Source organism: Bidens hawaiensis, unplaced genomic scaffold (genome assembly GCF_021521415.1).
Source record: "Bidens hawaiensis isolate Kalapana, Puna unplaced genomic scaffold, B.hawaiensis_p1.1 tig00021504_1, whole genome shotgun sequence".
In the NCBI taxonomy this organism is placed as follows: Eukaryota; Viridiplantae; Streptophyta; class Magnoliopsida; order Asterales; family Asteraceae; genus Bidens; species Bidens hawaiensis.
This window is the reverse complement of record NW_027493340.1, coordinates 227882-255398: the sequence shown is the minus strand read 5'-3', so window position 1 is coordinate 255398 and position 27517 is coordinate 227882. Positions and strand designations below refer to the sequence as shown.

At 33.8% G+C, this 27517-nt stretch overlaps 2 protein-coding genes across 2 annotated transcripts; both read left to right on the top strand.

Annotated features, from left to right (window-relative positions):
- The first annotated feature begins 1999 nt into the window (after positions 1-1999).
- LOC143563656 (protein FAR1-RELATED SEQUENCE 5-like) lies at positions 2000-5584 on the top strand. Its single transcript, XM_077051151.1, has 7 exons — positions 2000-2063; positions 2183-2220; positions 2712-3538; positions 3621-3879; positions 4212-4393; positions 4552-4777; positions 4931-5584. Exons 1-7 carry the CDS (start codon positions 2000-2002, stop codon positions 5582-5584), a joined length of 2250 nt encoding a protein of 749 aa, XP_076907266.1.
- Positions 5585-13763: 8179 nt separating this feature from the next.
- LOC143563655 (indole-3-acetic acid-induced protein ARG7-like) lies at positions 13764-14201 on the top strand. Its single transcript, XM_077051150.1, has one exon. The coding sequence runs from the start codon at positions 13764-13766 to the stop codon at positions 14199-14201; it is 438 nt and encodes a 145-aa protein (XP_076907265.1).
- The last annotated feature ends 13316 nt before the right edge of the window (positions 14202-27517 follow it).

Below are 27517 nucleotides of genomic sequence, written 5' to 3'. Positions count from 1 at the left end.
GTATAAAAGAGAAGAAGTTCGAGCTGTTGAAACCACAAAAGGGAAAACTTATTGAAGACAAAGATAGAGGAATGAGAGCAGATGACAAGCCTTGGATGATCATGAAGTATAAGCCAATCCGGTGTTTAAAAGAAGTGCCGATGAAACAAATGCCCAAGGATGTGCTGAAAGATCTGAAGTGGTGGTATGTAGATTGTGAAACAGTTGAACCAGTAATGGAGGACGACGATGGACAAAAGCTGCTGAGAGTATATGATCCGATGCATCTAGTGAACTTGTCTCAAGCTGATCTGCAGGTGCTGAATGAGAAGAAGATATTTTATATTCCTGCTTGGAAAGACGAAGCGAAGAAATATCAAAGAGTTGTTTCGGTATGTGTACGAGAAGGAGTTCATGCTTGAAGACGAAAGATCCAAGATTGTTCAAGATTACAAGACACGTGTTTGAAGATAAAGATATGAAGCTACTGCCAAGGGGGAGTCTGTTGGTACATGATGTCAGTAGTTCAGTATATAGTGTCTGTAATCGAGTTAGTTGGATTTGTGTTTTGTATGTAAGCGAAGTTCTCACAAGTTCGCTTGTATAGGCGAACTTGTGGAACAAGCGAAGTTAGGAACAACTTCGCCTGAACATGCCAAGCGAAGTTGTCGTCTGATATATATGTATCGTATCGGCTAGGTTAGTAATTAAGGATTATTGATAGATCAAGTATTGTACGAGTTTACGAGTTTGTGTAATCAGTGATTGATATCACGTGTTTCCAGTTGCAATACAACGAGTCTTTGTTTATTGTAACGTGTGTTTGTTCGTGTGTTTGTTTGTGTGTAATCGTGTTCTTCGTCTTCTACACCATAAACGAGTCTAGGAGGATTCCGCACTCCTAGACCTCGTGCGGATCTCGTATCGATCAGCGACGCCCCGCGGGGACCTACAGGTCGGGTATTCCTGAAACCTGGTATTTGAATACCCTATTTTCGGGTATTGAAAAAACCCTATTTTTGGGTTTTTTTCAGCTTTTTTCTGTTTTTTTTTTTTGTATATATTGGATTTTTTTACGGGGTTGCACTTTTTAGGGGTATTTTTCGGGTATTTTCCCGGTAATTTAGGGTATAGACCGGGTATTTGTAAAACCTGGTTTCGGGTATTGGAAAAACCCGGTTCTGGTTTTCGGGTATTATCGAGTATAAATCGGGTCCGGTTCCGGCTACGGGTTTTTGTATTGAAATGCATACCATATTCGTACCTTATGGGTAGGGTCGGTTACATGTTCGGGTATAAGAAAACCGGTTCCGGGTATTTATTCAGGACAGGTTCCGGGTTCGGGTTTTTTTTTGTGCATCTCTATGCCATCCATCATCCATTTTGATCTTTAACCAAGTGTTAGCCTAACCCCTCGATTCCTGATAACTGATATTGACGTGTTCTCAAACTTTTTTAGAAACTCATCATGAACTTCATCTGACAATTAACAACCGCTACTATGTGATACTTATATAATAACCTTACTAAATAATTCCATTAACTTTATAAAAAGTTTAATCCTTAAAGAGTCAAACCCACATAAAAACTATTAATCAATCATCACCACTTGTATAATGATAATTCATTTTAATAGCATACATTTATAGTTAATTGCTTATTCTTTCCAACCAACCAGGATAAACTCCATCCTTAGCTTTTTATTCACTAATAAAAAGCACTTAGTATTGCTACACGAATACATCTATTATAATTATAGGGTAAAGTTAAAATACAAAGGGATTAAAAAATGAGAAGGATGAGAAGGAATAGGATTATGACACATGACAATCTTCCCATCAACCTGATTTTAGGAAGGAAGGGTATTTTTGGAACTTTATTGGTTTATTTTCTAAACTCAGATCGTTATATCACAGGGTACCCATATATCGTAATCGACCATATAAGAATCGATCAACAAATCTAAACAAATTATACATCTTAATCGGTGAAATCAAATCGAAGATTACAAACTCAAGCTATGAACGATGAAGGATTTGGTGCGAATTCAGATACAAATTCTACCATGAACGATGATGGATCTGGTATGATTTTTTCTCTTCAATTGATTTTGATTCAGTTGATTGATTCAGTTTATTTCTCATCCGATTTTTTGATTCAAAGTGTATTGAATCGATTTAATGTTTTGCTTCAACTTAAATAGGAATCATCAAATCATCACCCGCAATAAAAGCAAAACACGTAATTGACACAATAACACAATGGCCTAACCGCACAAACGGCACAATAATCTCAACAAACACTCGAACACAAATAATCAAATATGACACAATAACACAACCACCTCTAAACAAACTCTCAACACAAATAATCAAATATGACACAATAACACAACAGCCTCTCAACAAACACTCAACACAAATAATCTAATATAACACAATAACACAACAGCCTGTCAACAAACACTCAACACACATAATCTAATATGACACAATAACACAACAGCCTCTCAACAAAACACTCGAACACAAATAATCAAATATGACACAATAACACAACAGCCTCTCAATAAAACTCTCAACACATAATCTAATATGACACAATAACACAACAGCCTCTCAACAAACTCTCAAGTATTGTGCCTTTTTGTAACATCATTGTGTCTTACTGATAAAATAGTTTCTGCTAGCATTGTGCTATATTTTATATTGAAATTTGTGTATACTTAACAGACTTTTATTGATTTAGATGTTGGAGTTTACAATGAACTTGGTGAAGAACGTGTATCCCCGAGGTCTGGAAAAATATATTACAAACCTGTTGTGAGTCAATCACTTAAACCTGTTAAAGGTATGGTGTTTGATTCTGTTGAGCTTGCCTATGGTTTTTATGTTAACTATGCTCATGCTAGTGGTTTTAGTGTTAGAAAGAATAGTGCATACACTAATCATGGTGTTCTGAAGTTGAAGTATTATGTTTGTTCTAAGGAAGGGTTTAAAAGTGGAAGTGTGTATAGTACATTAGATGATGCAAATAATGGTAAAAGAAAGCGTAGGAAACCATCGAAGAGAACCGGATGCGGTGCGCATATTAAGTTTAGGTTGAATGATAACAACAAGTATGAGGTTAAAGATTTTGAAGAAGAGCATAACCACAGTTTCGTGCATAAAGATGATATTCAGTTTTTAACATCTGCGAGAAGGGTAGATTACGTAAAAGAAAGTGCTATTCAGGCGTTGTCTCAAGTAAATCTAGGGCCTGTTAGAGTGTTTAATATTTTGAAGAGTTTGTATGGTGGTTATGAGCAGGTAGGTGCAACAAAGAATGACTTTAAGAATTTTAAGACGCGTCAAAGCGAATACATTAGTGAATACGATGCAGATATGGTAATTAAACGTCGTGAGAAGAAAAAGACGCATTGTCCCAATTTTTCATTTGATTACACTATTAAAGAAGACGGGACTTTAGGTGGTTTGTTCTGGGCTGATGAGAATTCGAAGAAAAGTTACTTGGTTTTTGGTGATGTTGTAGGGTTTGATGCGACCTATCGATCAAACAAGTAAGACTCAAAATTTCATTGTGTCTTTCTTCATTCATTGTGTCATTTTTTTTGTTTTTAACTTTTTGATTTTGTTTTCTAGGTATGATATGGTGTTTGTCCCTTTCACTGGTATAGATAACCACAATAGGAATATTACACTTGGTGCTACGCTTCTTGGATCTGAAACTGCTGACACATACAGGTGGTTATTGAGGGCATATGCTAATGCTTTTGGTTCTGCACCTAAAGTAGTTGTTACTGACCAAGATGCTGCTATGAAGAGGGCTATTCAGGATGTTTTTCCAAATAGCCGACATAGATTATGTATGTGGCATATGTGGGAGAAAGTGACTAGTAAGGTATTGTGTCATATTTATGCATTACTCTGTTTCTGTATTGTGTCATATGTATGCATTACTCTGTTTCTGTATTGTGTCATATTTATGCATTACTCTGTTTATGTATTGTGTCATATTTATGCATTGTGTCATATTTATGCATTACTCTGTTTCTGTATTGTGTCATATTTATGCAATACTCTGTTTCTGTATTGTGTCATGTTTATGCATTGTGTCATATTTATGCATTACTCTGTTTCTGTATTGTGTCATATTTATGCATTACTCTGTTTCTGTATTGTGTCATGTTTATGCATTGTGTCATTTTTTTACTGTTTTTTTTTCTTTTGTAGGTTGGGCCAGCGACGCCTAATGTTGCTGAGTTCAAAGAAAAATTAGCTCAGATTGTATGGACAGATTCTATTACAACGGATGAGTTTGAAGAGAAATGGACCTCAATGCTTTCTGAATATGGCTTAAGTGATCATGAGTGGTTGGATGATCTTTATAAGATTAGAAAAGACTGGATACCTACGTATTATCTACAAGAGAATTTTTCTGGACTTATGCGTACCATATCAAGATCAGAAAGTGAGAACCATTTTTTAACCAATTTTGTAATCCAAGGTCAACATTAGTTGAGTTTTTTAGTCACTTTGAAGCGGCAGTTGAATCTTAATGGTATGAACATAGAGGAAATGATCACCACTCTCGATACACCATTCCTGGATTTATGAATCCGACGTTCGTTCTTGAGAGTCAAGCTGCAAAAATTTTTACACGGACGATTTTTTTTTATCAACAACTGGAGATAGAGGATGGTATTCATAGTTGTGCTTCTGTTGCTAGACAAACAATTGGTGATTTTTTGAAGTTTGAAATTGAGGATTTGAAGCAGCCATGCTCTACATTTTTTGAGGTTTCAGTTCCTGTTTCTTTTTATTTTTTTTTTCTTATATTTGCTTTTCATTATGTAATATTAATGTTATTCATTGTGTCATTATATTAATGTTATTCATTGCATCATTGTGTATTTCTGTTAATCCTTTTTGTTTGTGTTCTTTTTGTGTAGGTTATGTATCGAGGTGCAGATCAAACAATATCATGTAGCCGCAGAAGATTTGAATTGTTCGGATTACTATGCAGACATATTTTTTATGTTCTTAGAATTAGTTTCATAACAGAATTCCCGAAGAAGTATATTGTTAGGCGATGGAGAAAGGAAGCTATTTCAAATACGTCACTTTCTTCTTTTAGGCCCGAAGAGTTTGGGGAAAATCGTGCAGATGTTGAAGCTGTTCTTCGTCAACTTAGGTTTGCTCACGAGTATAATATAAATAAATTGGTTAGTAACAAAGAACAATTGTGTCTTTATAAAGATTATGTCAAAGATTACATGTCTAAGGCTGATGAGGCTCAAGTTGTTGCCCCACCCCCTAGCAGAAGAGATAGATTTGCAGAAATGACTGGAATGAGAGAACCATGTAGTGTTATAATTAGAAATCCTGTTAGAACAAGAACAAAAGGTTGTGGGAGTCATAAACGTTTCAAGTTAGCTCGTGAGATAGCAATTAGTAAAGCTGGGGACAAACAAAGGGGACGTGGTTTCTACAAAGGTGTTGGTCACAATATACGCACTTGCAAGTTATACTTACAAAGCATTAAAGAGAAAGAAGCAACAACCAATTCAGGAGTTTCTTGTTTGCAAGATTCAGAGTCTCAATAAATCTTTACTTTAGTTTATTGTTTAATAATGGTCATTGTATCTAATTCTCATTGTGTCATACTGGATTTTTTGTGTCTGGATTGAGTGGCTTACTTTTAGCTTTTATTATTGTGTCATATATTATATATTGTGTTATAATGATCATTGTGTCATACTGGAATGTTTTTGGTTTAAATGTTAAGCATTAGAGAAAGAAGCAACAACCAGTTCAGAAGTTTTATTGTGTAATAATGGTTATTGTGTCAAATTCACATTGTGTCATATTTTATATGTTGTGTTATAATGGTCATTGTTTTTGGTCTAAATCTTTAAGCATTAAAGAGAAAGAAGCAAATTTTCATTGTGTCATATTTCTAGCTTTTATATTTCAGCTGTCATAAACCATTCAAACTAATCAGTTATAACATGGTCATTGTCATATTTTATACATTATGTAATAATGGTCATTGTGTCAAATTCTCATTGTGTCATATTTCTAGCTTTTATACTTCAGCTTTTTAACATGGTCATATTTCAAGCTTTTATATTGTGTCATATATCTAGCTTTTATATTTCAGCTGTCATAAACCATTCAAACTAATCAATTTTAACATGGTCATTGTGTCATATTTTATACATTGTGTAATAATGGTCATTGTGTCAAATTCTCATTATGTCATATTTCTAGCTTTTATACTTCAGCTTTTTAACATGGTCATTGTGCCATAAACATAGTAATATTAAGATTGACAAATACGATCATACAATGCATGTTTCATATAACATTCAAGACGAACCAAAATACATTCAAGTTTAAAAAACAACACACATACCAACCATATATTCTGTCTTCAATCTACTTCTCTAGCCAACCTTTTGAGTATTCTCTTTTTCACCTTACTTTGGAGTTTTTTTCTGTCTGCTGCTGATTTTGCCATGTAAAGTTTAACCCTTTCTGTAACAAAGTTTTTGTTCTCATTTATGTCATGCAAAACAATCTTAGCGGCATACTTCTTGCGTAAATCAATGATTTGCGCCTCTTGCCTTTTGGTTTCCTCCTTCAAGAATCCACATGTCCAATTCTTCGCTTCCTCACCCTTATAAGTCTCCATATGCCTCATCAAAAAAATCCCACAATCAATGTAATTGGTTGAGGTTTTCCATGGCATTTGCAATTCTTCAATTTTTGCAGCTTTCATAAGGATTGCCTTCGGATGTGATATATGATCAAGGTAAGCTTCAAAAGCTTGTTTCTGAAAAAAAAACAAAAAATTAGTTTGTGTTTTCTGAAAACAAAAAGAAAATAGGCGTGAAATATGATCAATTTTGTATACTTACTGTTTTTTTTCGTAACCATTGTATTTCTCTTCAGAGCTTAAAGTTGATGCCATGTTGTCAATGAGAATAATCCTTATGTCTTTTAGGTTGAAGCATATGACATAAAAGAGGTGTGCCTGAATAATTGGTACAAATACAATATCAATGTCTTCAATAGTTTCCATTTTTTCTTTCTTTAAAAGTTCAGTCATTTTACTCCTGAACTGATCAGATCTGTTCCCCTCATCTGCATTAAAGTCAAACTATATACAATAGTATTAGATAAGGAAAAATATGTAAATATTACACAAAACATATACTATGACCCACAACGACACAATGACACAATGTACTTACAATCATTGGGACATTGCAAAACAGACAATGTACAGATTTCTTTCCCCTGGTCTTCTCTTCATCGTTTAAAATATGTGACCACACATTTATAACATCGGCATGTAATTCAACTCCTGGCATCAAACCTTCCAATTCAACTCTTGGCAATGATATAACATCTTTAATCAAGAATACAAAATCCCTGGAAAAAAAAACGGATAACAATTAATAAAGTAACTATACAAAGATCATTGTGTTAACTTTTGTAATAAAATTTAAAAGGTTTTGTACCAAATGTATTCGATCCCTGTAAATAAGTAGGATGAAACATTATTCTCAGATTGTGTCCTTTTGTCTGTCATTACAACTTGTCTTCGAGCGAAAGGAGAACACAGTGCTTCAGCTAAATTCCTAATTCTTGTAGGTCTTTTTTTGCCCTGTTCCTCATTCTGTTGAGGTTTTACACTTGAAATTGGTTCGGCAATAATAACATTTTTAACTTGTGTGATGTAGTCATTTGCTTCTATTTGAAGGATTGGTAAATTCTTTATTGTTTTATCAATATCAACAACTTGTTCAACACCTTCATCTAGTTAAAATATGACACTATCAAAATATGACATAGTAGATTATGACACAATATATGCGTGCATACCTTGACCCGATTATTTAACCACATCAACATTTTTCTTTTTCTCCGTTTCCACTTTCTCAACCGTATATAGTAAAAATATGACACAATCAAAATATAACACAGTAGATTATGTCAAAGATTATATGCGTACGTACCTTGACCCGATTGTTTAACCTCATCCACATTTTTCTTTTTCTCCGTTTCCAATTTCTCACCGTATCTAGTTAAAATATGACACTATCAAAATATGACACAACAGATTTTATGACACAATATATGCGTACGTACCTTGACCCGATTGTTTAACATCATCCACATTTTTTCTTTTTCTCCGTTTCCACTTTCTCAGCCGTGTCTTTCTTCTTTTTCCTTCCAGCTTCAATTTTTCCTTCATCTAGTTAAAATATGACACAATCAAAATATAACACAACAGATTATGACAGAATAGACTCTATGACACAATATATGCGTACGTACCTTGACCCGATTGTTTAACATCATCCACATTTTTCTTTTTCTCCGTTTCCACTTTCTCAACCGTGTCTTCCTTCTTTTTCCTTCCAGCTTCAATTTTTCCTTCATCTAGTTAAAATATGACACAATCAAAATATAACACAATAGATTATGACAGAATAGACTCTATGACACAATATATGCGTACGTACCTTGACCCGATTGTTTAACATCATCCACATTTTTCTTTTTCTCCGTTTCCACTTTCTCAATTGTGTCTTCCTTCTTTTTCCTTCCGGCTTCAATTTTTCCTTCATCTAGTTAAAATATGACACAATCAAAATATAACACAATAGATTATGACAGAATATACTTTATGACACAATATATGTGTACGTACCTTGACCCGATTGTTTAACATCATTCACATTTTTCTTTTCTCCGTTTCCACTTTCTCAACCGTGTCTTCCTTCTTTTTCCTTCCAGCTTCATTTTTTCCTTCATCTAGTTAAAATATGACACAATCAAAATATAACACAATAGATTATGACAGAATAGACTCCATGACACAATATATGCGTACGTACCTTGACCCGTTTGTTTAACCTCATCCGCTTTTTTATTTTTCTCCGTTTCCACTTTCTCAACCGTGTCTTCCTTCTTTTTCCTTCCAGCTTCAATTTTTCCTTCATCTAGTTAAAATATGACACAATCAAAATATAACACAATAGATTATGACAGAATAGACTCTATGACACAATATATGCGTACGTACCTTGACCCGATTGTTTAACCTCATCCACTTTTTTCTTTTTTTGCGTTTCCACTTTCTCAATCGTGTCTTCCTTCTTTTTCCTTCGAGCTTCAATACTCATCATGCCTTTAACAAGTTAAAATATGACACAATCAAAATATAACACAATAGATTATGACACAACAAACTTTATGACACAATATATGCGTATGTACCTTGACCCGTTTGTTTAACCTCGTCCACTTTTTTCTTTTTCTGTGTTTCCCCTTTCTCAACCATGTCTCCCTTCTTTTCTTTCCAGCTTCAATACTCATCATGCCTTTAACAAGTTAAAATATGACACAATCAAAATATAACACAATAGATTATGACACAACAGACTTTATGACACAATATATGTGTACGTACCTTGACCCAATTGTTTAACCTCATCCACATTTTTTTATGTGTTTCCCCTTCTTCAACAATGTGTGCTACAACCTTTTCTTTTGACCTGATATACATTTTTAATATCGACTTTGTTTTCTCAGTAGCCATGTCTTCAGTTTTTTTCTTTCCAGCTTCAAAACTCATGCTTTCTGAAATCCAGTTAATATATGACACAATCAGTATATTATGACACAATACACTTTTTATGACACAATACATATGTACCTTTAGACGATTTTTTGACCTCATCCACATGGTTCTTATTTTTTTCCCGCCCTTCTTCAAGTATGGGTTGTGCACCCTTTTCTTTTCCAGCTTCATTATTCATTGTGTTTTTTGTTGCTGCCACCTCTGATTCTGGAGTTGGTGGTGTTGGTTGAGATAAATGCAAGTCAAAACTTGGGGGCTCAAAAGAGTTAACGAGGTTTCTCTTTTTAATTAATGAAATGGCTTCTTGTTCCATCTGATCAATCTCTAACATTTGTGATCCACTAACTTCAAATGGTGTACTGTCTATGGCATTTCCATTTTTCACACCCACGTTAGCTTGCATACCTTCATCTTGGTCGCTTTTGTGAAACTTCTTTACCAAAAGTTCCCATTCATCTTTTTGTTGTCTGATCAGCGTACCTTGTGAAAAACGATTAATTCCCTTTTGTAACAAAAACCCAATTTTCTTCCCATGTTCATCAAATTGTTTGAGCTCTTTCTTTAACATATTAGCCAAAATCTGTAAAAACAAAGACAATTTTTTATTAATTACAAATTTAAACAAAAAGAAAATGTAAATATGATTAATTATCATACCTCCTCTGTCCCCAGGGATTCATCTTTACTAGACTTTGTTTCCATTGTGTTATATTTTCCAGACTCTGTTTCTATTGTGTTATATTTTCCAGACTCTGTTTCCATTGTGTCATCTTCATTGGACTCATCTTCATCTGTTTCCATTGTGTCATCTTCATCGGACTCATCTTCATCTGACTCTGTTTCTAATACAAATCGCATTTTGTACAATGATCTTAGTAGTAAATAAATCATGTTACACTATAGTGAATGAAACAAAATATAATAAGACATAGCAGGTTAAGTTAAATACCTCGAATATTAGTTGGGATATCATTTTGATTTTGTTTTTTAATAACTTTTAATGACTTTTTCGATTCTTCAACACTCTTCTTCATTGTGTCTTTCCCATTGTTTATAAGATGGTTTTCCTCAAACTCCACCAATGTAGTGTAGTCAATCTTTTCAAGTATTTTAGAATATTTAACCCATTTTTTCTTGGCGGAAAGTTTCTGTCGCTGATAGATATATATAATCAATTAACAATAAAAAAACAATAATCAGAATACTATATAACTTCCATGGTGTAATATATATTGATTATTTTACCGTGAGTAACAACATCGGGCCATTGTAAAATGCGTCAACATCACCGGTCCATCCTTTCCGTGTTTCTTTGAGACATTCTATAATGTAGTCACACCAATTCAAGCTTCTTGTGTTAGTGTTTTTCGTTACCGATGTCAAAAACCTTTGATTGACAGTATTGCTCATCATCGTCTCCCCCATTACAGTGAAAAACATAACCAAAAAGTTAAGCTTGAACATCCTTCCAGAGTCTTTTCTGTCCTTCATTTTATCACTGAAATAGCTTACAAATATCTTGCTCGATATGCTATCACCAAACTGACTCCTCCATTCTTTTACAACAGGATCCTTTTTGTTTGGTTTTCTCCATGTTTGTACCTTCACGCCACCATTTGGTATTCCAAAAACTTCATTGATCAACGTATTCGTTATATTGAAACGAAGTACTCCATCAAACACCGAGTTTGTTACTGGATCATAATTTTCAAGGAGCCAATAAGCAAAAGCAGTATGGACTCTATGTGTATTAATTGACAATGTTTCACCAAACCCCATCTCAATTACTGCATTTCTCTGGTTATTGTTCAAATTATCAATGAAATCAGTAAGGTTTGATGGCGAACACCTCATGTTTAACTTCTGATGTGTAAATGGGAAGTATTTTGGTTCTTGTTTCTGTTTTGGAACAACAGTCGCTACTAACTTCCTATTTTTGTTTTCCGGTTCTCTGTTACTTTGAACTTCTCCTTTCTTCTTGTTAACGCTTGTTGGTTCTTTCTCTTTGTGTGACTTTGTTATTTTTTGGTTACGGAAAACTTGAATAGGAATCATCAAATCATCACCCACAAGAAAAGCAAAACAGGTAATTGACACAATAACACAACAGCCTAACCGCACAAACGGCACAATAATCTCAACAAACTCTCAACACAAATAATCTAATATAACACAATAACACAACAGCCTGTCAACAAACACTAGCACAAATAATCAAATATAACACAATAACACAACAGCCTCTCAACAAACACTCTAACACACATAATCTAATATGACACAATAACACAACAGCATCTCAACAAATTCTCAACACAAATAATCTAATATAACACAATAGCCTCTCAACAAATACTCAACACAAATAATCAAATATGACACAATAACACAACAGCCTCTCAACAAACACTCTAACACACATAATCTAATATGACACAATAACACAACAGCCTCTCAACAAATTCTCAACATAAATAATCTAATATAACACAATAACACAATAGCCTCTCAACAAACACTCAACACAAATAATCAAATATGACACAATAACACAACAGCCTCTCAACAAACACTCTAACACACATAATCTAATATGACACAATAACACAACAACATCTCAACAAATTCTCAACACAAATAATCTAATATGACACAATAACACAACAGCCTCTCAAAAAACACTTTAACACACATAATCTAATATGACACAATAACACAACAGACTCTCAACAAACACTCGACACAAATGAAAATTAAAACCTAAAACGTACCGTCGTTTGAGGTTGCTTTTCGCTTCATCAGAACGTATTTGCTTGTTGCCTTTCTCTTTTTAGTATTAGTAGGTTGTTCTTCAAGTAACGAAATCTGTATTGTCGCCGCCGATGACAGTGGTTTAGTCAGAGGTATGATTGTCGCTGATGGAGATGTCGCCATTGATTCGAGATGGAGGTTATTTGATATTCAATTTATCAGAATGGAGATGCTAGGGTTTGTGTTTAAAGGAAAAGATGAAGAAAAATAGTGTAGAGAAGTGAAGAAGACGATGGGAGAAAACCGTTTGTATTCTTATTTGAGATGTAGGATAAAACCCTTGATTGTCTCTAATATTACAAAACTGCCACCGCCACTTTTTGAACCATTGATTTTGTTTGAGTTTTGATCCAATGGGTGATAATCCTTCTCACCCTTCTCATTTTTAACCCCTTTGTAGAATAACTTGACCCTATAATTATATTGATCTTAAGATATTACTCTTAAGGTTAAATGTGACTATTCTAGGGTCGATTCTTCCCCTCAATGTTGGACATCTCACTTTTCCATGCAACACATTCTTTTCAATCTGTACCCGCTTGCTTCACATAGGCTACACAAGCGATACACTGAACAACAATCCAATATCGACAAAAAAAGTGAAGCAACTACCGTTTCAAATATCATTGTCACACGTTATATCATAATTAACGAAAATCAGAAGTCAAAGCATAAAAGGTTGTTTGCAAAAAGTCACAAGGGTGCAATCATATCCTAAACATATGTTACTTATGTATTACGCAAGCCTTTAATGCACACGTTTAAAAATGTTTTAAATAAAATGTCATCCAAATTTAATAATAAAAAAAAGTTAATATAAATGTGAAACCCCATTAAAAATTTTAATTGTAATTTCTCATCCTAATAAAACAGCTTTATTTCTAGAAAAACCATCAAAAACTTAATTTTATTTAATTAAACATTTAAAAGATGCAATATATAGAGGACCGACTCATTCACCAAACAATTATTTTAAGGGAAGAAAACAAGCCCATGAATACTCAAAATTTCGTCGCGTCCAACTACATGTGTTTTAACCCATTATATATAATTAAAAATATATATATTTATTTATAAACAAAATAATGTTTTTATATTTTGATTCACACTAACAGCAAAATATACTAAAATATACATGCAATTTGACAGCCAGAAAAGTTGAAGTCTAAACATTATTTATTATCTATGCCATCTAAGTGACAAATACATCGTACCCAATCAATCATTAAACACATACTTGGTGACTCAAGTGTCAACCTTATTAACCTATAAATACCTTAAAAATCCATCATGGTCAGTAGATCATATTTCAATCCATGACATCAAAGTATTATCAAGTGTTTATCAGTCTAAACATGTTTCCAAAGCGGTTTTCTTCGATTAAGAAACTTGCCAAGAAAGTTACGCGTAGAAGAATATACTTCAATTGCGATAAGTTTTATGTTAAAGAGGAACGATTATTAAGATACCATGTTGAGGACCACGCGTCCTCCACCACCACCACCACCCCGAGAGGGTTTTTGGCGGTTTATGTAGGCGATGAAAGGCAACGGTTTGTGGTCCCCACGAGCTGCTTATCTCACCCATTGTTCAAGATTTTGTTAGCGAAGGCGGGTGAAGAGTTTGGGTATGAGCAAAAGAACGGGTTGGCGGTTCCTTGTAGCGTTGCGGCTTTTAAACAAGTTGTTACGGTGATGAAATGTTGTAGAGGCATGTTTGATTTCCAACATTTGGTACAAGAGTTTATTATTTAGAAGAGTGTTTTCTGTTTTCATTTTTATAGATTTAGAAACAAGTTTCATATCTTTAAAAGGTTCTACTATACTATACAAGATTGTTTTGTGTTAAAATTTTTGTTAATAAAATTATTTAATAGCAAATAGTAATTTGAATTAGTGTCATTGAGTTGGTGGGGTGGGGGTGGGGGCCGCGATGACTAGAGGGTGACGGTGAGGCACAGTCGCACAACGGTGGTGGGTGGTACTCGTTTATTTGGACCCGTTATATATTAGCAATTTTTATAACGGGTTCAAATAGCTCGTTATACAATTTAAAATAGATGCACATTGACCTATTACATAAGTAGATAGGGATGGCAATGGGTTGGGTTTGGGTTATTAAAGTCATCCCAAACCCGTCCCAAACCCGCCGGGTTTTAATCGGGTAATTGCCGTTGGGTTCGGGTTTTCCCATCGGGTTTCGGGTTTCCTATCTGGTTTTGATAAAATACCCGTCGGGTATACCCCGCTCAAAACCCAAAATATAACTAATCGATTACAAAGATGGTTACCATAAAGATAAAATATCTCAAATAATTAACATAACCAAGTTTCGACAAATAATTTATTTGGAATATAGTATATTTATAATATAATAATCTATATCGGGTATGCAATCGGGTAAATGGGTTTATGTTATCGGGTAATCAGGTCGGGTAATCGGATATATTCGAAATCCCAAACTTGTCCCAAACCTGCGAAAAATTTTAAAACTAATCCCAAGCCCGTCCCAAACCCTAATGGGTCGAGTATTACCCGTCCCATTTACGTCGGGTTTCTTTACCATCCCTAAGTAGATATGAATGGAGCCCGGTGTATTTGGTAATTGCACAATATCACATTGTCAGTTTGTCACACCAGGCCACAAAGGTGAGTTTCAAATTGGACTAAAACAAGGTTGGGCTAATGAGTTAGTTTATAACATGACTATAAAACATACATGGGCTACTAAATCTTTTTATTAGTTAACAATTTTGACCTTTAGTTTAATAAATATATGATCCGTCCAGCCCAATACTCTTTAGGCCCATTTATAGGCTACCTTTTCTTTAAATTCCACCCCCCCCCCCCCCCGCGGTCTCTTTTATCTTTAGGTTACCAAATATAACTTGTAGAGAACGTGTGAGACATTCAAAATAGACAAGAGGGTCTAACGACCTTTTTTTCGAACTATGATTTTATAAACAACACCACCAAAAATACCCCCCTAACAGGCCACCTCCACAACTCGGAGACCAGCAACTAACAAAAACAAACTATAAAAACGAAAAATTACACCAATTAGACCAATCTATAGATCCATACTTTGACTTATACTTACCAGGGAAAGCCAAGCACTTTTATATCCCCAATAATATCTTCCACTTTGACTTCTTTACCCTCAAACACCTTGTCATTTCTCGCTTTCCAGATTCTCCAACAAACAATAATAATAACCCCATGGAACACTTCTTTTTCTATATCTCCAAGCTTAATGGACTTGTGAAGCTTTAAAAGATCTCTAACCGTGAACCCGAAAATAGGAGGAACTTTACACCAACGGCTAATGTGCTCCCAAATAGTCGCCGCCACACCGCAGCCCATGGTTATATGATTTTCCGACTCCCCCTCGACCTCGCACAAAGCGCAAACATTGTCAGAGACACTAATATTTCTGTGTTCCAGCGCCCTCCGAGTAGGAATTCTGTTCATCGCCACTCTCCATGCATGAATATTGCATTTTGCCGGCACCCACTTACACCACTTCATAATATAATTATTACCATCGATTTTATTCATGTTGGTCATTCTTTTTACCGACCTGACCGAGAATTCCACTCCTTTGTCTCCTTACCAATCCCAAGCATCAGGCCCATCTCTCAATTGAGCAGTGGTCATGAGATTGAAGCATTTCTCCCATTCCTTCAACTCAAGGGTAGAAGAGGGATTCTTGATCCAACACCAGGTCCATTCAAAATTGTTACCTAACCTTCAAAACCTTTCATTCACTTTACAAAGTTTATTCTTTTCCAATTTATACAAATTAGGGCACTCTTCTTTTAGACTTGTGTTACCAGCCCAAATGTCTCTCTAAAAGCACATTTTTTTACCGTCTCCAATCTTGCCTTTTATCAAATCCATGAGAGTACTACCATCCCATTTTAATTTATTTATCACCTTCGCAATATTTAGCCACACACCCGAATTTCCTTTTTTTTCCGGGAACCACGTCCCGGTCCGTTAACTGATTGTGAATAACGTCCACAATCCTTTTCCAAAGACCATCTTCTCCTGTTTTATATCTCCAACCCCACTTCGCAAACAAAGCATTATTAGCATCCTTAAGCCTTGAGATACCTAAACCACCATTCTCTTTATGAATCACAACCCTTTCCCAAGCAACCTAATGATTTTTTTGCACATGACTAGAAACGCCCCATAAGAATCTTTTCATGATTTTTTCAAGATTCTCTATCACCTTACACGACACCTTAAAAAGCGATAAATAATACACTGGTAAGATTTCTAAGACGGACTAATACGAACCACCCTACTGACCAAAGTGTTGAAAGAGTTTAAGTGTCGGATTTGCCAGGTTGTGAGTACACGCAAACTGATAGGCACCATGTTCTTGTGTGTGATAAGGTGAGATGGAGAGTAGCAAGAGAGGATGTTGAAGTGGATGATGATGATGATGATGATGATGATGATGATGATGAAATTGAGCAGGAGAAAGAGGTAGGTGAGCCCGATTACATAGATGTGGGCGGTGGTAGTAGTTCCTAACACGGGGGTTGGGATTATTCGGAAGGTTATAATTCTTATGGTAGCAATTGGGCCCATGAGGGGTCCATGAATGAGGTGGTGGAGAGGCATAGGCCTTCCACGTATGAGAATTGGTCTGATGAGTCACGTTCACTATTCGATCATCAGACTTTTATGGGGGCCTACGCTGAACGGGCCGCAAAAGAGGCACAACCGATTGTAAATGTGGAACCGTGCCAATGCATATGGGCGGGAACATGAGATGAACATGAGGTATTTGGATGATCGTAATCGGAGGATGCATGATCAGTGGCACGCAGGTGAACCGGTCGTGTCGGATCCACAAATGGTAGATTACACGACTCTACCCCCGTATGATGGTTCGGTACGATATCCCGAACCACCACTTCATCATTCAATGTGGGTCAACCCGATGCATTCAATGGCACCACCACCACCACCAGAAGAAGTAAGTAGCGGCAGCGATGGGGCGTTTAACTTCGGCCAGTTCTCAGAGTTTATGACATCTATCTTCGGGCCGGCCCACCCGCCTTACAACTGATCAAGCCGCTTGATGCCAGGTGAACACTGTTATGTATATTATTGTATAGTTGTTATTTTGTTTGTGTGTCTTTTTGTGTTTTTGGGTGGATGGGTGGCGGATAAACTACTTTTGATTAAGTATTATGGGAATATGTTGGAATGAAGGTGGTGTTTAGCAAGTGGGTTGTTTTATTTTCCTCAAATTGTTTTTGTTCTTCCATCCTCAAAGCACAGACGTGTACCTGTTCAGAATCATCACAAATACAAGCTTCTACACAATCTTCATCATATTCATGAGGAATACAATGGTCCACCAAATCTACCATAAAACATTCTTCACCACTCAAAGAACTAGAAACGTTAGTAAAAACATTAAGGCGCATTTTACGATTACCAAACTCCATGGCAACGGCCCCAAAATTTGACGTGTGGTCGAAGACTCACTCAAAAATAAACCGATTACAACTATTAGATAGCGATAAGCGGGTATCGAACACAGGGAGTTTGTGGAAATTGTGTTACCAAGTAGTTTTGTTATTTATATAAATTAAAACTAAATGCAGAAAATAAACTCAAGTATTTGGTTGGTTGATGTGATTAACGAATATAACTAAAACAATTAAACGAGTTTTAAATCAATAAGAGAAACAATGCTCTCTCCCGATTTCAGGTTTTCAATATTGATAATGTTAATCTTTACTTTTGTGAAGAACTACATAAACATAATTCATGAAAGTGAGTTTGAAAGTGATCAAAGAGGACGAAGTACTTGGATTATAAAAAATGTAAGGTTATCACTCAATAATCAATATAGTATAGCTAACCCTAATTCTCTTCTACTAAATCTCGATTGCCTATGGCACCAAGAACGGATAGTCAAGAACACGAATTTATACCACACTAACAATTACAAAAAAATACACAATCACCATAGCACAATAATCATATGATCAAAATACTATCTCACCAATAACATAAACAATTAACAAATATTCGATTAGAAAACCTTACAATTCGGGAGAGAACATAAAGAGTACTAGCCACTAATAATTCGGTTCATCATAGCATAAATCAATGTATGTAGATGAATCTCCAATCCAATTCAATGATTACAATTACCCAAATAAAGTACTTGCACTCCCAAAATCGTCCAAGAGGTGTTTTGAATGAAGGATAGCTCAAAAGACAGCCAAAAAACGAATAATAAACTAAAAGAATTCAGCAATTACGACCCGCACCGTGGCCCACGGTTCACACCGTGGGTCACGGTAGAATTGTCTTCAGCTGGACCGTGGCCCACGGTCTCCACCGTGGGTCACGGTGGTGTTCACGGTGGGACAGAGTGCCACGGTACGGTGGCCTCTGTCCATTTGATCTTCTTTGGACCGTGGCCCACGGTCTGAACCGTGGGTCACGGTGGACACCGACCATGCACCCTCGCTTTCACTTATTTTTGACTTCTTTCGCATCTCCGGTTCCTTGGGTTTCTTCCTTATACGTATTAATAGCTCCGGAACCTCCTTTGTACCTACAATTCATCAATAATACCGTAGTCATCTAATTCCACCAAATAAACCAATACAAAACATGATAATTATGGCTTTAAATCAATTAAGGGTTGTCACATGGACCACCCGTCACCTACCTCCAATTGATAAAGAATGGGATCTCCATACCGCTAATCGTTTTTCAAAGATATCCATGATTCTATTCCAATTCTGAATCTAATTCATATTAGAACCCACAGGGATACCTAAATGAATGAAAGGCATCCACCCTAGTTTACACCCAATCACCCCAGCCATCTCACTGATCTCCATTAAATTAACTACTACCATACAAGTAAGATTTTTTGAGGTTGATCTTAAGCCCAGAACACAAGTGGAAGCATCTCAAAATTCGATTCACATTTTCCAGATTACCATTTGACCATTCTCATCCACGTAAAACAAATGAGAAACCACAGGATCCCTATTAGGGGTTTGCATCCCCTTCACAATACCTTCCTCTACCGCCTAACGACCTATTGATATGCTTGGTAACATTAATCAACAGATAATAAATAAATAAATAACCAGTTGTGTCAAGTGTGATACTCATACTAATGTAAGATCAAAAGTTTTTTCTTATTTCGCCCGGTAACAGTTGTATTGTAGTCAATGTTTTAAAAACCGTTAATTTACTTGTACCGAATTAAGCTAAAAAATTGTACAACCAGTTAAACCGAGTTATACCGGGAGGTTCAACCGGTTGAATAGTTTAGCTTATAATTTCCTATAAATTCAAATTCAACTTGAACTCCAAAAATAACTCAAAAATAAATGATTCCATAACAAAAAATAATCCAAAAATTAAATATATATTAAAAAAATAATACAAAAGCACTCAATTTAAAAAAAAAAATCCTAAAGTTTTCACGTTTGAATGTTACTTGTTGGGTTAAAAGTAATTTTGGAAAAATATGGGCTGCAATATAAAAAATTTCTCGTACTTAAAATCGGTTTGCCATAAAACCGGTATTTTAGAAAAAAAAACCCGCAGGTACGATGTCTTAGCAAACCAACCAAAAATACCAGGCTCAAAACACCGGCATGTTGTGCGAAATCCGGTTTAAACCGGTTTTTAAAACACTGATTGTAGTAATGGAATATAATAAATTAAGAGAAAAGATCCAATACAATAGTACCTTAACGTACAATAGGTACGCGAATCCCCTTTTTTCACGAAATCGATTCATGAAATCTAGGGGTGAGCAAAAAAAAACTATTCAGAACCGTCAGAACCGTGGAACCGGAACCGAACTGGTGTCTCGGAACCGCTAACCTGTGTTATATTACGGTTCTCGGTTCTTAGAATTTGCATTAAACGGTTCTATGTTCGGTTCCGGGTAAAACCGGCGGTTGACTTGGAACCGAAGAAACAGAATATTAAAAACGTTTGAACTAAATTTACCAATACCCACTTTTATAGAGTAACTTATTAACCCGCATCCATTCAATCATTATTTAATTCAAATCTTCTTTCTTTGCATTCAAGACCTAGCAATCATGAATAACTTTGTTTTAAGCCTTAAGGTAATTTAACATAAAATAATATGATCTTCCTTTAATATATCATTGTTAATGTTTTATTTAACTTCAACAATTAGGTTTTAATAAAAAATATAACGGATGTTCATGTTGTAATCTAAATTAATTTTATGGTGAAAGAAAACATACGATTATATAAACTTGTTTTGTAATTTGCAAAGTTTGCACAACATATTTGATAAATATACAACGGAAACGGTTCTGGCCAGAACCGATTAGCGAGAACCGACTTTACCGTTTCTGGAACCGAACTGGTTTACTATAAATGGTTCCGGTTCCGATTCTAATTTTTAGTCATTTTCTATTCCGGTTCGGTTCTCGCGGTTCTGAACCGTTGCACATGCCTAATGAAATCACATCCCAACATCTCGGATCGTCAATACATATCCAATTACTCATTGGTTCACCGAAAAAACAGTTTTAGATAGTTGATTGATCAATTTTTTACCCTTTTTCACGAAACCCGTTACAGAGCGTTTTCTGAGTGTTTTAGGTTTTTGGCTGAGCGTTTAATTTTGGTTGAGCGTTTTAGTATTTTTGCCTTTGTTTTTTTGTCTTTGAGCGTATCGCGTACCTATCGTACATTAAGGTATTATTGTACCGTATCTCGACCCAATAAGTTAAATATAGTAGCTTATCTAAGATACTCAATTTCAAATGTATTAAATTATTAGTTACTAATTTATACGCAATTTATTATATATTATCTTAATTTATCGTTTATAATTTCTAAATTTTCATTACTGACTATTTACTATTTCATTTATTAACCCTTTAACTATTTACTACTCCCTCCGTCCCATTATAAGTGTCATACTTTGACTTTTGCAACCTTGACCGTAAATATTTTTGTTCGTGTCATATAATACTTGATGAAAATTATATCAATGTAAAATACAATTAAAACCCAATCCATTCATATATTTTGCATCAATTATTATATAACTCAAACAAAAAATATTGTCGGTCAAAGTTAAACAAAAAAGACTTGAAAAATCAAACTATGACGCTTATAATGGAACGCAGAGAGTATTTCATATATTCACCCTTGTGTCATGCACCTGTTTCTAGCATTTCATATATTCACCCTTGTGTCATGCACCTGTTTCTAGCATGCTTATCAATATATTAATTTGAAACATTACATAGCTATTTAACATTCCAATATATGCTTCATATATTCAAGTATAGCATAGATCACTTCTACATTTCTTTTTAACAGTGAATATATATATATATATATATATATATATATTATATGGGAATATCTCATAGAATAGTAACCAACTTTCAAAAGTGTTCCAATTAGGTCATTCATGCATATTTTTCTCAAATCGGGTCACTAAATCTTCAAATCGAGTTTCACCAATTTTTTTGTTTGTTAAGAAAGAAATGGAGGATAAAATGTGGGGGTTGGAATTTGCAATATATGTAGTTATATTTGTAAAAAATTAAAAAACGTTAATTATATTAAAATTCAAAATAAAAAATAAAATTTACGTCGCCACTCAACGTCAACATAAAAAAAAGACAAAAAGATTTCTTATGGGAAACAAAAAATAAAAACGTTAAAAAAACATGTTAAAATATTTAATTTAATAAAATATGAAAGTTGAGTGACCTAATTGGAACACTTTTAAAAATTGATTACTATTCTATGAAATTGCCCCTATTTTATTATACAAAGTTTTATTTTTAAAACAACAAACTAAGTAACACCAAGTACTCTGTACATGAGTCTTATTGGCTAAAAGTAGCCCGAGCCAATTGAAAGACCATAGATTAATTTCTCTAAAAACTAAATATTACTTTTAATGGCGAATATTAAAATTATTGCCTTTTCAGAGATAGGTGAAGCATGAATGAAGAATAAGATCACGTATCATTTAAAAGAAATAAAATAATCAAAAGATTGATATGGCAATATGACATGATGATAAGCTGATATTTATAAATGTATATATTTTTTTTATTTTTTATATCACCAACAAAAATCGTCTAATATCTATTTCTAAAATCTATTTATTACTTGTTTTGCGAACTCGAATATACGTACACCAACTTAACGAGAATACCCTCTATATGCTATTAGATCAAGGGGCCATCAGATGTCGGACATTACGATTACAAGTTTATATTGTTTAAATTTGTATGTATTAGGAAAAAACCAATTTCGGTATTTCATGTTAAGTTTTAAGGGCGCGTTCGTTTCACGGAATAAAATGGAATTAGAATTTGATAGGATTTGGAATTTGTAGGAATTGGATTTTAAATCTGAACATTCCAATAGGAATTGAAATTGGGGTGAATTGAAATCCAAATACATTCTTAATGTGTTCGTTTGAAAAGTGACTAGGAATCAAGGAGTTTTATTTTATTATTTTTTTTGTAGCAATGATAACGACGAAAACATTTTAGTTTTTTTAGATTTTTTGTTTTTATTTATATTTTGCGTTATGATTTTTTTATTATTTTTTTGAATTTTTTATGAGTTTTCTATTAAGATAAAAAACCCCTCAAAATAATATTCAAAAATAATAATAAAAAACTAATAACTCAAAATATAAATTAAAAACAAAAAAAGTAAAAAAAAACTAAAATGTTTTATTCATTGTCCTCGTTTAAAAAAAACTCGAGATAAGATTCTAATGAATTTTCTTGAATTCTTCTACATTTTGGAAGATTTTGAAATCCCTGTATTTGAAGAAATTAAATTCTAATTTCAATTCCAATTCTTTGAACCGAACACGCCAAAATGGAATTAAGATTTTTATTCCAGCGAAACGAACACGCCATGTCATGGGATTTTAATTCCAGTTCATTGAATTCCCATGAATTCTGTGAAACAAACACGCCTAAGATTAATTAACAATACTTTTTCGTTACTTTTTCTAGCGCGTGGTTAACCTAAGCACGTGGTAACAAAATAATAAATAAGTTTATTATTTTTTTAATGATTAACCAATAAAGCCATGCTACTTGGGTAACCTAATGACAAAAAACGACCTTATACGACGCACATAGCCCAATATCACCATCTTCTATTCTGGGAAAACCTGCCACGCTCATTGTCATAAAACTACGGTTGGAATTAGATTCGAACTCGAGACCTTGCAGCCTTTAACCTAAATCTTCACTTTCCCTAATTGTCAGTGAGCTCAACCTCTTTTGCTGATAAATAGCTTTATGATGAATGACTTTCGCCTGGTTTTAAGATGTCAATAGCTATAAATATGGTTCTCACACTTTTGAAAAAACAATCATTTCAAAACTAAAATACAACAAAAATTGCAAGAACCATGTTATCACTTGAATATAGTATTTTGAACATCATATATAAGATGTTCACGAAAACGATTCAATTTCTCAATGCATATACATATACATACATATATATATATAGAAAAGAGTTTAAATAAAAAACAAGTGTTTTGTGAGAAGTGTGAGAAGAGCTTTATAATAAAACAAACCACCTAAATATGACACTATACACTGGAAATATGAAACAATACAACTATTTAGAAACTACCAATCTCAACCACTAGATCATAGATCCAAGGACCTAGATCTATTCTTATTCTTCTCACAAAAATATTGTTTTTTACATTATTCCTACCATAATATATATATATATATATAGGGAAATGATCAAGAGAGAACTCCATATTATGGAGAGAACTAGAGAACTCCAAACTAGAGGGGTTTAATTGTCAATTTGTTTCCCCAATACATCTCAAACGTATGTTCGGCTCCCCAAATCATTGTGTAATTATGAACCCTAATTACCAAGACAATACTTACAAATCGATACAACTCGATGATTGTAGAACCCTAAATTCCGAGTAAGTTGAAGATTGATTCCTTTTGTAACTCCATCTATACACTTATATGAAAAAGACGATGATTTTGTTCAGATACAGAACTTGATCATATAGTTGCAGGAGTTTAAATCGATGATTGTGAATGTTGAAATTAAGTAATTGAAGGTATGGGTTACATATTGAGAAGAATAATTTGAAAGACAAATTGAAGAAATTTGAAGTGAAGGTTAGTTTTTGTCTGCCCTGCTTATTATCTCACCAATAGTCTATTTTTTTTTCAAATTTCTTGCATAAGAAATTTTTTTTGCCTAATTAGTTCTGATCAATTTTAACTAATTAGCTGTTATTTTTTATATTTTATAATTCATAGTAGTATATTTGAATGTTGGTGCTAAACATGTAGAATATGAAAAAAAATTAATTTCAATTTTGTTGTTGGACATTTATTTATTAATGTTGGAGTTTTGTTTATTTAATTATGTGATCTGATATGGTAACACTCTATTAAAATATAAGAAAGTTGAAGAAATTTGAAGTGAAGGTTAACGTATTAGAATTAAAAATTGATTAATTACAACATATATTAGAGTTAAACGAGAAATTGATTATGGTTTTAAGGAAAAAGAGGTAAGGAGGAGCTTTGATCCAAACGCATATTGAGCGGTGATTGAAAGTATTATAGATGTGTAATATTTAGTAATACATGTGTGTAATACTAAAAAGAAATTTCGGATTTTTAGGAGAAAGAGGTAATACTAGATCTGATTCGCCAATTTGTTGTTGAAAACTGTAGTATCCATATTAGCTAGGAAATAAAACCGTCATTTTTTATATGCACTATAGTGTCTGATTAAATGGAGTATTGTGTGCTTTGTATCTTTAAGTTGTATCATGTTATTGATTTGATAAAATATTTTAATCGTAACAATATATTAACTTTATAGGCATTTTGAAACGTGTTGTTCAAGTTACAAGTTAACATGACAAACTTTTATGCGGGTCAGAGTTGAGTTGGGCCCGAAACACATTTTTTCCCACAACTGTGTTCATACTAAGTTTGATGTAGCAATACCACAATGTTAAAGGTTTGAAAACTATCTATTGTCGTCTATTTATATTTTTTATCTACTTTCTGTGACCACAGTTTATTTTTTCTATTACAGGGTGAGGAAATATGTGCCAAGCTACAAACACACATAGACGATCCATGGTACGCTAAAGCGCATTTTGTGGCTAATTAAAGGCTGATAAGTGATGATATTAGGAACTGGTTAACATTGTACTTTATATTATGCATAAAAATTGTGTCCATATGTTAACACAGGTGCCACAAACTACTAGTGTGATTAAAAAAAGTTTAGTTGAATTTGTTTGAGGATGTTTTATTTTTGTTGTATATCTATAAAATTTTAAATTCAAAGTTGGTTATAGTTGTGGTTAAGTAAAATATTTTACTATTTTTTTAATTCTGGGCGGTACTTTATTAAAGGCATGATTCCATTTATTTTCTTTTCATATTTTTGGTGATTTAGTTTGTGTTGTTTTAGAAGTTTTTTTGGTTGGCCTACACTCTATTTTTAAGCAGTTCCCAAAACCGCCCACATTACCAATCACTCTTTTGCAGAAACGTTTGTTTTAGTGGTCTTTGAATCGCCTAAAAGCATGAAAGTCACTGCTTAAATGTAGGTAAAGTACAGATTGCGCATATGTAGTACAAATAAATAAGCCTGTATTAGAGGTTACAATTTGAGCATAAACAAGCACCAACAATCAGTTACAAATATACATTTTGTAAAATGTAAGTAAGATATACAATGCACGTACGTAATACAAACAAATAAGCTTGAATTGAAGTTATGGTTTGAATATGATTAAGCACAAGTAAACAATTGAAACGGAGACAAATGAGACTGTTAGTTTATTAACTTATTAACACCTTTTTTCTAACATTGTGTTTTCTTTTTTCTTCGTACTTTCTTTGATGTCTGATCTTCATCGTACGGCTACAAATTAAAGCAAACAGTTAGTATTTAATTATACGTAAGAAAGGACTAATACATATATGCACTACACTAGCACTGCATATATGTAATGCAATAGTATTGCATATATGTAGTACACTTTTACTACAAATATGTTATACAATAGTAGTGCATATATGTAATACACTTAAGACAAACATGTAATAGTCTTTTGAAAAATATACATAATGAAAGCACTTCATATATGTAGTATACCTAAATAAATGTAGCGTTATCATTGTCATCACAATTTTCACATACGCTACACATGTGCAATATTAATAAATACATATGCTACATCAACATTGATAGGTTTAAACATGTTGCACTTATGCACTATAATTAAGCATATACAATTGCATTAACATTACTACTTTCAGCGCTGCATATATGCAATATAACTAGACGATACTGTAAAATACGTATTTTAGGTACTACATAAATGTAATACATCAGTATTACATATATGCAATGCATCAACGCCACTTAAAAATGTAATGCAACATCACTGCATATATGTAATACATCAAATGCGCATATATGTAACACATCCGCGTTGCATATACATGTATTACATTAGTAATACATATGTGCAATACTTGGCTAATCATTTAAAATACATGAGCTCATCAATATGTGCATCATTCGTAGTTTTCATTTATAATCATTGTACAATTTAATGTTCAACAACGCCATACTGTTATTCAATTAAACAAAAAAAACAGAGCCTACGAAACATGATAGCCTCTGTTTGTACTCGATTGGTGTTTAATACCCCTAATCAACATTGAAAATATGAGAATTGAGTATTAGGATCGTTTACCTATTAGTTTTCATCGAGTTTTAGCTTGATTTTGCATTCGATTGAGCAAAGCCTATGAAACATGATAGCCTCTGTTTGTACTCGATTGGTGTTCAATACACCTAATCAACAATGAAAATATGAGAAATTGAGTATTAGGATCGTTTACATGTTAGTTTTCATCGAGTTTTAGCTTGATTTTGTAGTCGATTGAGCGATTAGATGATCGAACAAGAGAATTTTAAAAACCCTAGGTTATCTCCAAAAAGAC

Bases quoted from the DNA above. Each gene is read 5' to 3' on its own strand.
- LOC143563656 (XM_077051151.1), top strand. From the start codon at position 2,000: ATGAACGATGAAGGATTTGGTGCGAATTCAGATACAAATTCTACCATG. The intron at 2,064-2,182 runs GTATGATTTTTT...CAACTTAAATAG, and splicing joins CATGAACGATGATGGATCTG to GAATCATCAAATCATCACCC. The intron at 4,394-4,551 runs GTATTATCTACA...GTATGAACATAG, and splicing joins AGAAAAGACTGGATACCTAC to AGGAAATGATCACCACTCTC.
- LOC143563655 (XM_077051150.1), top strand. From the start codon at position 13,764: ATGACATCAAAGTATTATCAAGTGTTTATCAGTCTAAACATGTTTCCA.